The following is a 14,521-nucleotide window of genomic DNA, read 5'->3' on the forward strand; positions in this document are numbered from 1 at the left end:
TCATTTACATACATAATTGGTATTTAAGTAGCTGAGTAGCTACTTGAATACCAGTTATTTTTTTTGCAAAATAACCGCTCAAAGCTGTCGTTCAAACTGTCGTTTGAGCGATTATCTGCTCATCTAAATGGACCTTAAATCCCACCCACTTAACAAAGGATAAACATTTAGCTGCTCTCATTGGTTCAAAAAGCTGAATACGAGGTAGAGCCTGTACCCTCACCAGCTATAGAAGAGGTAGAGCCTGTATCACCGTCACCGGCTATGGAAGAGGTAGAGCGCCTGTATCACTGTCACCGGCTATAGAAGAGGTAGAGCCCCTGTATCACCGTCACCGGCTATAGATGCAGCTATAATCTACAGTCATACAACAGAACAGTCCTGGTGTGCAGCAGATCATCATACTGGGAAATGCTGAGGCTGCACTCTATTGCACTTTGATATTTCTAATAGTTACAGTCTTGTTGGCAATTTCTTCTCATCCTGAAACTAATTGTATCTGGCAGCTCATCTTCATTTTCAGAGACAAACTGAACCTCCCCTTTCACTTCCTTTTAAAAAAAAATACTGCTTTTGGACCAAATAAGTATACATGTATATACAAAATATCACTAAGACCTCATATCCACGGGCATGTCAGATTCCGCAGCAGAATCCGACCCTGCCCGCAGCCGAGGTCAGTGCTTACCTGCCCGGGTTTTCACTGTGGATGCGTGCGGAAGCGCTGGACAGTGCGCCAGCGCACATACGCAGAATGTAAGTAGTATATTATACAGCACTCCGTTAAGGTAAACAAAAGGCATTATTGAAAGGTTCATGGGGGCTGGCTGTGTTAAAAAGGTAAGACATTTGTAAAGTCCCTTTTACTGATATGCTCCATACATGAACGGCACATATTGGGTGTCTTTGATAGCCAACACCTGACCAGTAACCCTTTAGATGCCACTGTTATACTGACAGCAGCATTTAAATGGTTTGACGGAGTATTGGGGGTCCTTTTGCCTCCTGACCAGAGCACCCATGTGGCAAGACCATGGGGTGCCGTTTGATTACCATTGCAGTGTGGAGTTGTGTGAAGACCCTCAGACCTGCAAACCCGATGATGACGTCTATGAATAAGGGTACATGCTTGTCTGAAACATGTAAGACGGCACATGCTTCCTGTTCCTCAGTGTCTGCCTGGATTGTTTAATAAAGAGAAAAAGTTTTTTACCGAGCGCTGGAACTTAATCTGTTTTGCTATACATCAGTAATAAAATGTTAGAAGTTTAAAACCCCCTTTTTTAAGTTTTCGCTGTATATTAGTAAAACAGTATGCAATAGCGTAATAGACTATACTAATCCATCCCATAGAGTCCTGTAAAAGAAAAATAAAGTATCCGTTAAACGCCTGTAGGTGACAGATGCCACTGTATGGGATTTGTCACAGGCATCTGTTTAGTGGAGGCACAGACAGGCATGTGTGCTGTTCCCTTCATGGAAAACTCTGTGGAAAATACTAATGGAAACTCTTCTTGATTGTCACTTTTCCTAGAAGGAAAGCTAGCTGTACTGATTAGTATTTGGCACAGGAGGAGGAGAGCAAGGAGGAGGTAACTTTCTCCACCAGAGCTGGAGTGCATATATCCTGCAATTTCATGCTTCATCTAGTGGTACTTGTGTAGCTGCTTCATCTGTGGCCTCTTTCTTTTTCAGTAGACCTGCACATGGCTGTACCACTATTCCTAGACTGGCGCTAGAATTAAAACAAATCATCCACTGCACCTCGCATCCCATACTTCCCCAGGTCACTCCCATACGGGTGATGATGCCTCTAGGACAGCTCATCAAGGGAGCCAGCTTGGACGAACTGATCCAGATGTGCATTCAGACTTTTGGTGAGTTATTGAAACTTTTGGTTAAATTCTTGTAAGAGCATAAAGATGTAACGATGTTCCAAGAATGATTCAAAGTCACAGGCAATCATTGTCCATGTCCTTCTCCTTTCATAGACCTGTAGATCAGGACTATACAACCGCGTTGGTAGATTCAAGCCAATTAAGAGACCATTATATAACTCAGTACTTTATATGCGTACACAAGAGGATTCAGCTCTGCTACCTTTCCTTCACGTCTATCATTTCTCGGCATTAATTTACCATGGTCGTATATGCAGCGGTGATTTTCCACAGTCGCTGTGTCTTTCCAGTTTGATGATATTGTGTGTAACTTTACAGTGTATGCAGAACATTGTTCTAATGCATTGTCCCTGCAGTAATCTGTTATCCGGACACAGAGGGACAAAGTGACCTGTCCTGAATCAAAGGAAATAGAGGCATTTCTGAAGACTAATGTACACATTGGACTAGGCAGCTAGTTTGACAAGTGCAACATTGTACTATTTAGAAAACAACAGTTTTAAATATGCGATTTACTACACGACTATTATGTTCAATAAACCACATCTCATAATATATTTATAGGAATAGGTTTCTGTTTTTACAGATTTTCAGAATTCTGTGCTAGAAAGAATACTTTGGTGGACCTCTGTTATGTCTGAGCCGGATGCCAAAAACAACTTATCCGAATCGGAAGTAATAGTTGTCCAAAAGGACGGATATACACACTTGTTACAACTTGGACAACAAAATGAATATTAGCGAAACAAAATCATGAGAAAAAGGGAAATTTCATCCACTCGTACTAATACAGGAAAACCCTGCCTAAAGCGGGGTGATCGCCCAGACGAGGGCAGCCCCACTTCCAGGACCTGGAGCTTACCTAGACTATCCCTAGAAGCTAGATTACAACTGACCTTGTAAATGTAAATATCAATAGTAACAACAGCACTAAGTAACAAATATACAATACCAGATAAACGTATTAACACCAGGAGCTTTTCTGAGTCAGAAAGGGTGAGGCACCCGAAGGATGTGGAGCAGACCTAAACTCCACCATGTAGAGGAATAATCAGTGTCCTCTGGGAGGAGGGGACAGAATACATATACTACAATAATAGTTGAATGGCAGGCTGGGGAAACCACCTCCTCACCATCCAATCAAACCCTACACCAGCAGATGATGTTTGCATGCTGGCACGCAGCGCTGAATGATAGGGCACATGTGTAGATGCTGCAGTCACGATGTCAGTTCAGACCTGCTTGCTGTTGCAGCCGCAGACCGCAACACCCTCGTTATTCTTTGTGTCACGAAATGCCAGAAACAACGGAAACCTGCTAAAATGGAGACTTATTGGTCTCAGTTTCTGCACATTCCATTAATGGCAGAGAAAGTTTCTGTCCAGGGGCGCCGTTTTTGGAAATATAATGAAAACCTGACAGCACCCATGGACGGAAGCAGTAATGAGATGTGAACAGGCTCTTATTCTAAATTAAGAGGCATAAACTAAAGTTTATGATCCCCAAAGTGAAATTAGCAATGAGGCCCCTAACTAACTAGCATTGTTTATAGAACTGCCACCTCATATAAGACAGAAGAGCCTCAAATACAAAGAACATCCATTTTACATTAGCTGGTAGCATGTACCAGTGGTCTGTTTATTAGGCAGAATTTTCTACTCTCATATAGATTTTGGGTTGCTGAGATCTGGACCCTTCTGTGGGGTCTTAACACTGGATAACCGTTTTAGATGCCTAGTACCTGCAGAACTATCATAAAGGAAACTTTGTAGACATTGATGAAGTTCTTTTGGCTACAAGACCCAGTCCCAGTGCAGTTCTACTCAATCAAACTTCTAATGTCATAGGGTTCATGACTAGCGATGAGCGAGCACGCTCGGATAAGTCAGTTACTCGAGCGAGCCTCGCTCTTCTCAGGTAACTGCATTCTTGTCTGAGCGTGCTCGGGGGCGGCGGGGAGTAGCGGGGGAGAGAGTGAGAGATCTCTCACCCCTGCTACCTCCCGCTGCCCCCCCGAGCACGCTCGGACAAGAATGCAGTTACTTGAGAAGAGCGAGGCTCGCTCGAGTAACTGACTTATCTGAGCGTGCTCGCTCATCTCTATTCATGACCATAATACCAATGTCTTAAATTGGCCTGCAGAACATGCCATGAAAACTATGCATCAAGTCAGAATTTACAACTTGGTGCAGTTGTGTGCAATACAACATGTGTTCATATTTCGGCCATGTGATATAGATGTAATGTATGATATTCTGTCACAGTGCCTATACCAGACGTGGTTAACATACAATGTGCCAGAGTGGAAAATGATAACGTTTCTCAAAAAACACCCGCTTCCCTATGATGGAGGCAACTGTGAAAATGTTAATGAAAGAAAACATTAGTCCGGGCAGTGACTCCAGCTATTAGGATGACTGGTGCTGGAGCTACAGATAAGTACTGTCACTGCTTCCATAAATTAGCAGTGACACAGTGCAGGGCAATTCCAGATGCTGATAAATGGAGATTAGGGCAAGTCTGTGTCCTCTAAACCAGCGATTGATGACCAGTTTGAAGGGACATCTCTATTTTTTTACCTCCTTTTTTTGCATTGATCTTAAAGTAAAACTTCGCTGTTCTAGAGCCACTTTAATAATAGCAGAGAATTGCATAATGTGAATTTTTTTAAAAACCCTTTCATTTAGTTCCACCACATGATCATGAAACTGCGTGAAACACTTAATGTGATACAAGTCTTAGACATTTTTCCTATTCTGGTACATTACTGCATCTCGTATATTGTAACCTTTTATGATTGGCAGTCCATTCAAACATTATTGCCCACTAAATTGTACAACTAGAGGGGGTGTAACATTCTCCACTGCTCTGTAGATTATGGACTTTTACCCCTGTGGTATAGTTAAAAGAAAAGCCCGCGGACATGGAGAGGGAATAGACAGTTTCTTACCTCTCCGGATCCAGCGTGGCTCTCCTCCGTGCAGGCCGGTTCTTCTTTCTTCAGCACGGCGGATGTGTGCTGTGCAAATTTTTTTCCCCCGAATCTTCTGCTTTCCTGCGGATCCACGGCATGTCCATAGTGATAGCTGCGGGTGCGCCGTGGATCGGGATTGGTTTTCATTGACTTTAGTGGAAGCCTGTGGAAACCGTGCATGTAGAAGATCCGCAGAAAAATGGAGCATGCTGCAATTTCTACCCACGCGTGCGATGCGCATGTCGGAAAGAAATCACATCCACATGCATTAAGTTACCCTGCGGATGCTAATGCATCCCTATGGGCTAGAGCTAATTAAAATCCACACGTGGACATTGGGCCTAAGGGCTCCTACCACGGATGGATTTCCGCCGCGTGACGGACGGCTTCCATTGACTGCAATGGAAGCCGTCCGGGCGTACACCCGCGGCAAATAGAGCATGCCGCGGGTGAGGACAGGTGATTTTACGGTGCGGAATTCCGCACCGTAAGCATTGTGCTATTAGGTTCAATAGAACCTAATAGCTGTGGGCAACACAGCGGATTTCTGCCGCGTATTACGTGGCGGAAATCCGTCCGTGGGAAGGAGCCCTAAGGGTGCCCACCCACTGGCGTTTTTTTTCACTGCGAAATTCGCAGGTTTTTTTTTTCTGCAGGGGGTCTATGGGACTTGTAATGTAAAAATCGCGATCGCGCAAAATCGCGATTTACCGCGATATCGCGGTTTTGCGCGATCGCGATTTTAGCTTTGCATGTCCCATAGCCCAAAGACCCCTGCAGAAAAAAAAAAACGCTGCGAATTTTGCAGTAAAAAAACGCTAGTGGGTGGGCACCCTAAGGGTGAAGTTTTACTTTTTCAACAACACAAAAAGCTGTCAAAATACAGTGTCCTCTTCAACTGCGGTATTTGCGGATTTAAAATTCTCACCACGTATCAATTTCTATACAGATTTCATATGGATTCTTTTTCTGCAGCATGTGCAGATCCACTGAGCTGCTATTATAAATACTGTGGATCGTCTGTGTAGAAAGTCCACAGCATTTACACCCAGTGGAACCATACGCCAAGGCTGTATTTAGACAGGCGAGTGCAATATTGATCCAAGAAAATAATTTTGCACTTGTAACACCTGTGATTTTTCTGCAATTGTGATGCATTTTGCAAGAAATATGCATTGCATCTCTGTACATGTGATTTGCATGAAAAAAATTGCGTGTTCCGAAAGTCAAAATGGAAAAAAGCGCATTGCACTCGTACGCCAATCATATAGCCATGCACACATAGGAAATAATGGGAAAGTTTTAAACAGAATTGTCCAAAAATAGGACATGCTGCTGTCAGCACAATCACGCTCTTGGATATACTGTTGGTGCCATATCTGGTGTGGTTGGTACAAGCTTGGAGAAAATCATCTTCTACAACACAATTGGATAGATGTATTACCCAAGAGATCTTCCCATTTATTGTATTAAGCCACAGATCGTATAGACAAATAGTTTAGGTTGATGCAGAAAGGGGTGTTAGGCCCCCTGTCCACGGTCGTTGCGGAATATCGTCAGCGATATTCCGCTGTGGGGGAGGAGTGGGTTGGCGCTGTCAGTTAGATAGGCTGTCTGATAGATAGGCTCACCGCAGAGAATTGCTGCATGCTGCGGTTTAGGTCCAGCGAGTGGAAAATTGCTATGATTCTCCGCTCGTGGACGCCGCAGCTGTGCTTTTCATAGCAATGCTATGAAAAGCGTTCACTGCGTTACCCGGGGCTGGATTATCGCCGCGGGTAACGCAATGAACAATCGTCCGTGGACAGGCAGCCTTACTAAAGGCCCATTTAGACACAACGATTATTGCTCAAAATTCGCTCAAAAGCCGTCTTTTGAGCGATAATCGTGTGTAACTGCACTTACGTCGTGCAGTTTTCGTTAAGCCATCGCTCATCGTTGTCTTTCAGCGTGCTAAAAGAGAATGATGAGTCTTAACAGGGATTCACAGTGGGATCCGCCTGATACTATTGTTTCAGCTGTATCCCGCTCCCTGATCAGAAGCTGGGTATGAATAACAGACCAGTCCAGCTCTGTTCTCCATACCTGGCACGGAGAGCTCGGCTGTATAACAGCCAGGCGCTCCGTGCAGAAAACATCTGGATGCAGAAGGCAAGCAGGGACACCCCACTTGTCTTCTGCATCCTCCGCTCAGAGCGCTCGGCTGTATAACAGTTGGCTGCTTCGGAGCGGGGAACAGCTGGATGCAGAAGACAAGTAGGGATACCCCGCTTGTCTTCTGCATCCTCCGCTGGCAGCACAAGGTGATTGCTCATCTTGAGCGATCATCTTGGGCTGCAAATGACACAACGATTATCGTTGAAAAGTCGCTTGAGCAACATCTTTTGAGCGATAATCGTTGTGTCTAAATGGGCCGAACACAGCTACGTAATTCATTTGCATCAAAATGGTTTTCTTTTGAGATGTAAAGAATGATCACGTCCTGTTGTCTTCATCACTCTGCTGGCTCCATTGTTCTAATGGAAATCTCATGTGACATCTCTTTGTCTCAGGTGATAAACATTATTAACATAGTGTAAGGAATTTACTATGCAGAAGATTCTGCTTGCAAATATAGCCGAAATTAGACTGAAATACAAAACTGAAATACATATACGATATAATTTCCTTCACACTGCGATTTTGCTATCTCATGCTATCTCTGTGAGATAAAATCACTTGTGTACTTTGAAAAAATGGGTTCTTTTCATGTGCGATTTCTGTGCCTCTTGCAACGCACATAAATCACGTGTTAAAATCACCCACGTAAATACAGCCCAAAGGAGTTCCTACTAATAGTCCTTGATGGCTATTAACATGTTACTGATGCTGGCATTACCACTGGGGACTCCATTAATAAGAAGAACATTTTTGCCAGACATCCTGAATCATTGTTTCTCACTGGAAGTATCACAGTAGGGTATAGAGGGTCAATTTTATAATGTGCATTTTAACCCCTTAATGGCTAGACACTTTTTAGGGTTTTTACTAGAGATGAGCGAACGTACTCGTTCGAGCTTGATATTCGTGCGAATATTAGGGTGTTCGGGATGCTCGTTACTCTTAACGAGCACCACGCGGTGTTCCGGTTACTTTCAGTTTCCTCTCTGAGACGTTAGCGCGCTTTTCTGGCCAATTGAAAGACAGGGAAGGCATTACAACTTCCCCCTGTGACGTTCAAGCCCTATACCACCCCCCTGCTGTGAGTGGCTGGGGCGATCAGATGTCACCCGAGTATAAAAGTCGGCCCCTCCCGCGGCTCGCCACACATGCCTTGTGAGTTAGCTGAGGGAAAGTACTATCGTGCTGGTGCTGCTGTAGGGAGAGCGTTAGGAGTCAGTGTAGGCTTCAAGAACCCCAAAGGTCCTTCTTAGGGCCACATCTACCTGTGTGCAGGCTGCTGCTAGCAGTGTTTTTTTTTTTCTTTCTCAAAATCGGCAGTGCAGAGCATTGCACCCGGTATTAGGGACAGAAGTGGTGCTTAGGCAGGGAGAGTGTTAGGAGTGAGTGTAGCCTTCAAGAACCTCAACGGTCCTTTCTAGGGCCAAATTTAACCGTGTGCAGTACTGTGCTGGCTGCTGTTAGCAGTGTTGCATATTTTTTTTTTTCTAAAAATCGTCTGTGCAGAGCATTGCACCCTCCATTGATACTACAGGGACAGAATTGTGTAGGCAGGGCCACAACACAGTTATTGTTCATTGAATATACGCAGTGGGTCCTTCCCTTTGCAAAAAAGGAAAAGAAATTATATTTGGCCTGCCTGTGTCAGTCCTAAGGTCTCCGTGTACGTGTGTGCTGCGTGGACAACGTACAAAAATCAGAAGCAACCAGCTACGGTTTACTGCAGGCTTGCGCCATTGTCTTTCCTGACTGGCAAATACCTGCTCTGCCAGAGTTAATAACTCTGCTACACTAAAGTTGTGTGACACTTTTTCAGGGCCACACCACAGTTATTAAACGTATTGTTCATTGAATATCCGCAGTGGGGCCCTCCCTTTGCAAAAAAGCGAATTCAATTAATTATATTTGGCCTGCCTGTGTCAGTCCTAAGGTCTCCGTGTACGTGTGTGCTGCGTGGAGAACGTACAAAAATCAGACGCAACCAGCTACGGTTTACTGCAGGCTTGCGCCATTGTCTTTCCTGACTGGCAAATACCTGCTCTGCTAGAGTTAATAACTCTGCTACACTATAGTTGTGTGACACTTTTTGAGGGCCACACCACAGATATTAAACTTCTTGTTCATTGAATATACGCAGTGGGGTCTTCCCTTTGCTAAAAAGGACAAAAAATTATATTTGGCCTGCCTGTGTCAGTCCTAAGGTCTCCGTGTACGTGTGTGCTGCGTGGACAACGTACAAAAATCAGACGCAACCAGCTACGGTTTACTGCAGGCTTGCGCCATTGTCTTTCCTGACTGGCAAATACCTGCTCTGCTAGAGTTAATAACTCTGCTACACTATAGTTGTGTGACACTTTTTGAGGGCCACACCACAGATATTAAACTTCTTGTTCATTGAATATACGCAGTGGGGTCTTCCCTTTGCTAAAAAGGACAAAAAATTATATTTGGCCTGCCTGTGTCAGTCCTAAGGTCTCCGTGTACGTGTGTGCTGCGTGGACAACGTACAAAAATCAGACGCAACCAGCTACGGTTTACTGCAGGCTTGTGCCATTGTCTTTCCTGACTGGCAAATACCTGCTCTGCTAGAGTTAATAACTCTGCTACACTATAGTTGTGTGACACTTTTTGAGGGCCACACCACAGATATTAAACTTCTTGTTCATTGAATATACGCAGTGGGTCCTTCCCTTTGCAAAAAAGCGAAAACATTATATTTGGCCTGCAGGCTTGCGCCAATTTATTTCCTGCCTGGGAAATCAAATCACTGGTAATACAGCATGCTGAGGGGTAGGGGTAAGCCTAGAGGACGTGGACGTGGACGTGGCCGAGGACGCGTAGGCCCAAGTGAGGGTGTGGGCACAGGCCGAGCTCCTGATCCAGGTGTGTCGCAGCCGACTGCTGTGCGATTAGGAGAGAGGCACGTTTCTGGCGTCCCCACATTCATCGCCCAATTAATGGGTCCACGCGGGAGACCTTTATTAGAAAATGAGCAGTGTGAGCAGGTCCTGTCCTGGATGGCAGAAAGTGCTTCGAGCAACCTATCGTCCAGCCACAGTTCTGCGCCGTCCACTGCTGCAAATCCGAATCCTCTGTCTGCTGCTCCTCCTTCCTCCCAGCCTCCTCACTCCACTACAATGACACCTGCTCAGGAGCGGGAACACTCCCAGGAACTGTTCTCGGGCCCCTGCTTAGATTGGGCAGCAGTGGTTCCTCTCCCACCAGAGGAGTTTATCGTCACTGATGCCCAACCATTCGAAAGTTCCCGGGGTCCGGGGGAAGAGGCTGGGGACTTCCGCCAACTGTCTCAAGAAGTTTCTGTGGGTGAGGAGGACGATGACGATGAGACACAGTTGTCTTGCAGTGAGGTAGTAGTAAGGGCAGTAAGTCCAAGGGAGCAGCGCACAGAGGATTCGGAGGAAGAGCAGCTGGACGATGAGGTGACTGACCCCACCTGGTTTGCTAAGCCTACTGAGGACAGGTCTTCAGAGGGGGAGGCAAGGGCAGCAGCAGGGCAGGTTGCAAGAGGCAGTGCGGTGGCCAGGGGTAGAGGCAGGGCCAGACCGAATAATCCACCAACTGTTTCCCAAAGCGTCCCCTCGCGCCATGCCACCCTGCAGAGGCCAAGGTGCTCTAAGGTCTGGCAGTTTTTCACAGAGACGCCTGACGACCGACGAACAGTGGTGTGCAACCTTTGTCGCGCCAAGATCAGCCGGGGAGCCACCACCAACAGCCTCACCACCACCAGCATGCGCAGACATATGATGGCCAAGCACCCCACAAGGTGGGACGAAGGCCGTTCACCGCCTCCGGTTTGCACCGCTGCCTCTCCCCCTGTGCCCCAACCTGCCACTGAGATCCAACCTCCCTCTCAGGACACAGGCACAACCGTCTCATGGCCTGCACCCACACCCTCACCTCCGCTGTCCTTGGCCCCATCCAGCAATGTCTCGCACCGCACAGTCCAGCCGTCGCTAGCGCAAGTGTTGGAGCGCAAGCGCAAGTACGCCACCACGCACCCGTCCACATAGCTAAATTTATCAGCCTTGAGATGCTGCCGTATAGGGTTGTGGAAACGGAGTCCTTCAAAGCTATGATGGCAGCGGCGGCCCCGCGCTACTCAGTTCCCAGTCGCCACTACTTTTCCCAATGTGCCGTCCCAGCCCTGCACGACCACGTCTCCCGCAACATTGTACGCGCCCTCACCAATGCGGTTAGTGGCAAGGTCCACTTAACTACGGACACGTGGACAAGCACAGGCGGGCAGGGCCACTACATCTCCCTGACGGCACATTGGGTGAATTTAGTGGAGGCTGGGACAGAGTCAGAGCCTGGGACGGCTCACGTCCTACCCACCCCCAGAATTGCGGGCCCCAGCTCGGTGGTGGTATCTGCGGCGGTGTATGCTTCTTCCACTAAAGCACCCTCCTCCTCCTCCTCAACCTCTGTCTCGCAATCTAGATGTGTCAGCAGCAGCAAGACGTCGCCAGCAGTCGGTGTCGCGCAGCGTGGCAGCACAGCGGTGGGCAAGCGTCAGCAGGCCGTGCTGAAACTACTCAGCTTAGGAGATAGGAGGCACACGGCCCACGAATTGCTGCAGGGTCTGACAGAGCAGACGGACCGTTGGCTTGCGCCGCTGAGCCTCCAACCGCGCATGGTCGTGTGTGACAACGGCCGTAACCTGGTGGCGGCTCTGCAGCTCGGCAGCCTCACGCACGTGCCATGCCTGGCCCACGTCTTTAATTTGGTGGTTCAGCGCTTTCTGAAAAGCTACCCACGCTTGTCAGACCTGCTCGTAAAGGTGCGCCGGCACTGCGCACATTTCCGCAAGTCCCACACGGACGCTGCCACCCTGCGCACCCTGCAACATCGCTTTAATCTGCCAGTGCATTGACTGCTGTGCGACGTGCCCACACGGTGGAACTCTACGCTCCACATGTTGGCTAGGCTCTATGAGCAGTGTAGAGCTATAGTGGAATACCAACTCCAACATGGGCGGCGCAGTGGGAGTCAGCCTCCTCAATTCTTTTCAGAAGAGTGAGCCTGGTTGGCAGACATCTGCCAGGTCCTTCGAAACTTTTATCAGTTTACCCAGGTGGTGAGCGGCGATGCTGCAATCATTAGCGTCACCATTCCTCTGCTATGCATCTTGAGAAGTTCCCTGCAAACCATAAAGGCAGCCGCTTTGCGCTCAGAAACAGAGCCGGGGGAAGACAGTATGTCGCTGGATAGTCAGAGCACCCTCCTGTCTATATCTCAGCGCGTTCAGGAGGAGGAGGAGGAGGATGAGGAGGATGAGGAGGAGGGGGAAGAGACAGCTTGGCCCACTGCTGACGGTACACATGCTGCTGGGCTGTCATCATTTCAGCGTGTATGGCCTGAGGAGGAGGAGGAGGATCCTGAAAGTGATCTTCCTAGTGCGGACAGCCATGTGTTGCGTACAGGTACCCTGGCACACATGGCTGACTTCATGTTAGGATGCCTTTCTCGTGACCCTCGCATTCAACGCATTCTGGCCACTACGGATTACTGGGTGTACACACTGCTCGACCCACGCTATAAGGAGAACCTTCCCAGTCTCATTCCCGAAGAGGAAAGGGGTTCGAGAGTGTTGCTATACCACAGGACCCTGGCGGACAAGCTGATGGTAAAATTCCCATCCGACAGCGCTAGTGGCAGAAGGCGCAGTTCCGAGGGCCAGGTAGCAGGGGAGGTGCGGAGATCGAGCAGCATGTACAGCCCAGACAGTGCAACAGTCTTTAAGGGCCTGGCCAGCTTTATGGCTCCCCAGCAAGACTGTGTCACCGCTCCCCAGTCAAGGCTGAGTCGGCGGGAGCACTGTAAAAGAATGGTGAGGGAGTACGTAGCGGATCGCACGACCATCCTCGGTGACGCCTCTGCCCCCTACAACTACTGGGTGTCGAAGCTGGACACGTGGCCTGAACTAGCGCTGTATGCCCTGGAGGTGCTTGCTTGTCCTGCGGCTAGCGTCTTGTCGGAGAGGGTGTTTAGTGCGGCTGGGGGAATCATCACAGATAAGCGTACCCGCCTGTCAACCGACAGTGCCAACAGGCTAACACTCATCAAGATGAACAAAGCCTGGATTTCCCCAGACTTCTGTTCTCCACCAGCGGACAGCAGCGATACGTAAGCAATACGTAGGCTGCACCTGCGGATGGAAGCTACGTTCTCTCTCACCATCCAAAACGGGGACATTTCTGCTTCATCAATCTGTGTCTAATATTCCTCCTCCTCCTCCTGCTCCTCCTCCTGAAACCTCACGTAATCACGCTGAACGGGCAATTTTTCTTAGGGCCACAAGGCTCACTCATCTAATTTTTAGAAACAATTTTTATGTTTCAATGCTCTTAAAAGCGTTGAAACTTTAACTTGAACCAATTTTTCGTTAAACTGGGCTGCCTCCAGGCCTAGTTACCACTTAAAGGGGTTCTGACATGAAAAAAAATAAATTGTACTCACCTTGCCTGGCCTGGCCCGATCGCCAGGCATGTCCCCTCCAGCCGGCATCTTCTTCTGTGCCTTTAAAGCAGAGCAGGAGCGGTCAAAAAGACCGCTTCCTGCTCTGGTCCGTCCGTCAGGCACTTCCGAGGTGAACGGACGGACCGCACAGTGCTTGCTGTGGGCGGCCCGTCCGTCCTGCTGAACTCCGGAGTGCTGAGCATGCGCAGTGGAGATGCGGCCCGTCCTGACTCCTGTCAGAGGGCACCTCTCCACTGCGCATGCGCGCGATCCCGGAGCGGCGCGGCTGCTGGAGGAAGAAGACTGCCTGCCGGGAGGCATACTAGCACTTTCTGCTTAGGTTAAGCAACGCTGCTGATTAGAGCCACCTGATTGGCTCTTCGGCACCACGTGACTGCACAGCGTGCACCAATCAGGTGGCTCTAGTCAGGCTGCTTAACCTAAGCAGAAAGTGCTAATATGCTGCCGGGAGATGACCCCCCCATGTCAACAACAACAGGAGAACAGGTAAGTATAAGATTTTTATGCTTTAGCAGCCATTAACCCATGGGTTCCCTGGGTCCATTAGGCAGACCAGGGAACAATGGCTGCTAAAGCATAAAAAAATTATTTGTGTCAGAACCCCTTTAAGCCACATTAACCAAAGCGATTAATGGGTTTCACCTGCCATCTTGGTTGGGCATGGCCAATTTTTACTGAGGTACATTAGTACTGTTGGTACACCAATTTTTTGGGGCCCTCACCTACAGTGTAATCATAGCAATTTGTATGTTCTTCGCCTGCACTCATGGTACAGAAAGGTGTGTGGGGTTGGCCTACACTTTAGCTACATAAATGTAACTTGGGCCTTGGCTATACTGCAGCTACTGAAATGGAACTAAGACTGCGCTCCCACTATACTGCTGCTTCGGAATTGTTACTGGGGCCTGTCTTGAGTGCTACTATTGCTGACATGGAACGAAGACTGCGCTCCCGCTATAATGCTGCTTCGGAATTGTTACTGGGGCCT

General features: G+C 48.1%; 1 protein-coding gene across 4 annotated transcripts in view; it reads left to right on the forward strand.

The window, feature by feature from the left end:
* RASGRP1 (RAS guanyl releasing protein 1) overlaps window positions 1-14,521 on the forward strand; it is a 280,379-nt gene that overhangs the window by 206,072 nt on the left and 59,786 nt on the right. For 2 of the 4 annotated variants that reach the window (XM_066608516.1, XM_066608514.1), the window contains exon 2: window positions 1,696-1,877. In XM_066608516.1, coding sequence (XP_066464613.1) covers window positions 1,805-1,877 — 73 coding nt within the window. In that variant the 5' untranslated portion in view covers window positions 1,696-1,804. The remainder of the gene's footprint in view (window positions 1-1,695; window positions 1,878-14,521) is intronic. The other 2 variants (XM_066608515.1, XM_066608517.1) reach the window with 1 other exon arrangement.

This window comes from Eleutherodactylus coqui, chromosome 6, assembly GCF_035609145.1.
Source record: "Eleutherodactylus coqui strain aEleCoq1 chromosome 6, aEleCoq1.hap1, whole genome shotgun sequence".
NCBI classification, from domain to species: domain Eukaryota; kingdom Metazoa; phylum Chordata; class Amphibia; order Anura; family Eleutherodactylidae; genus Eleutherodactylus; species Eleutherodactylus coqui.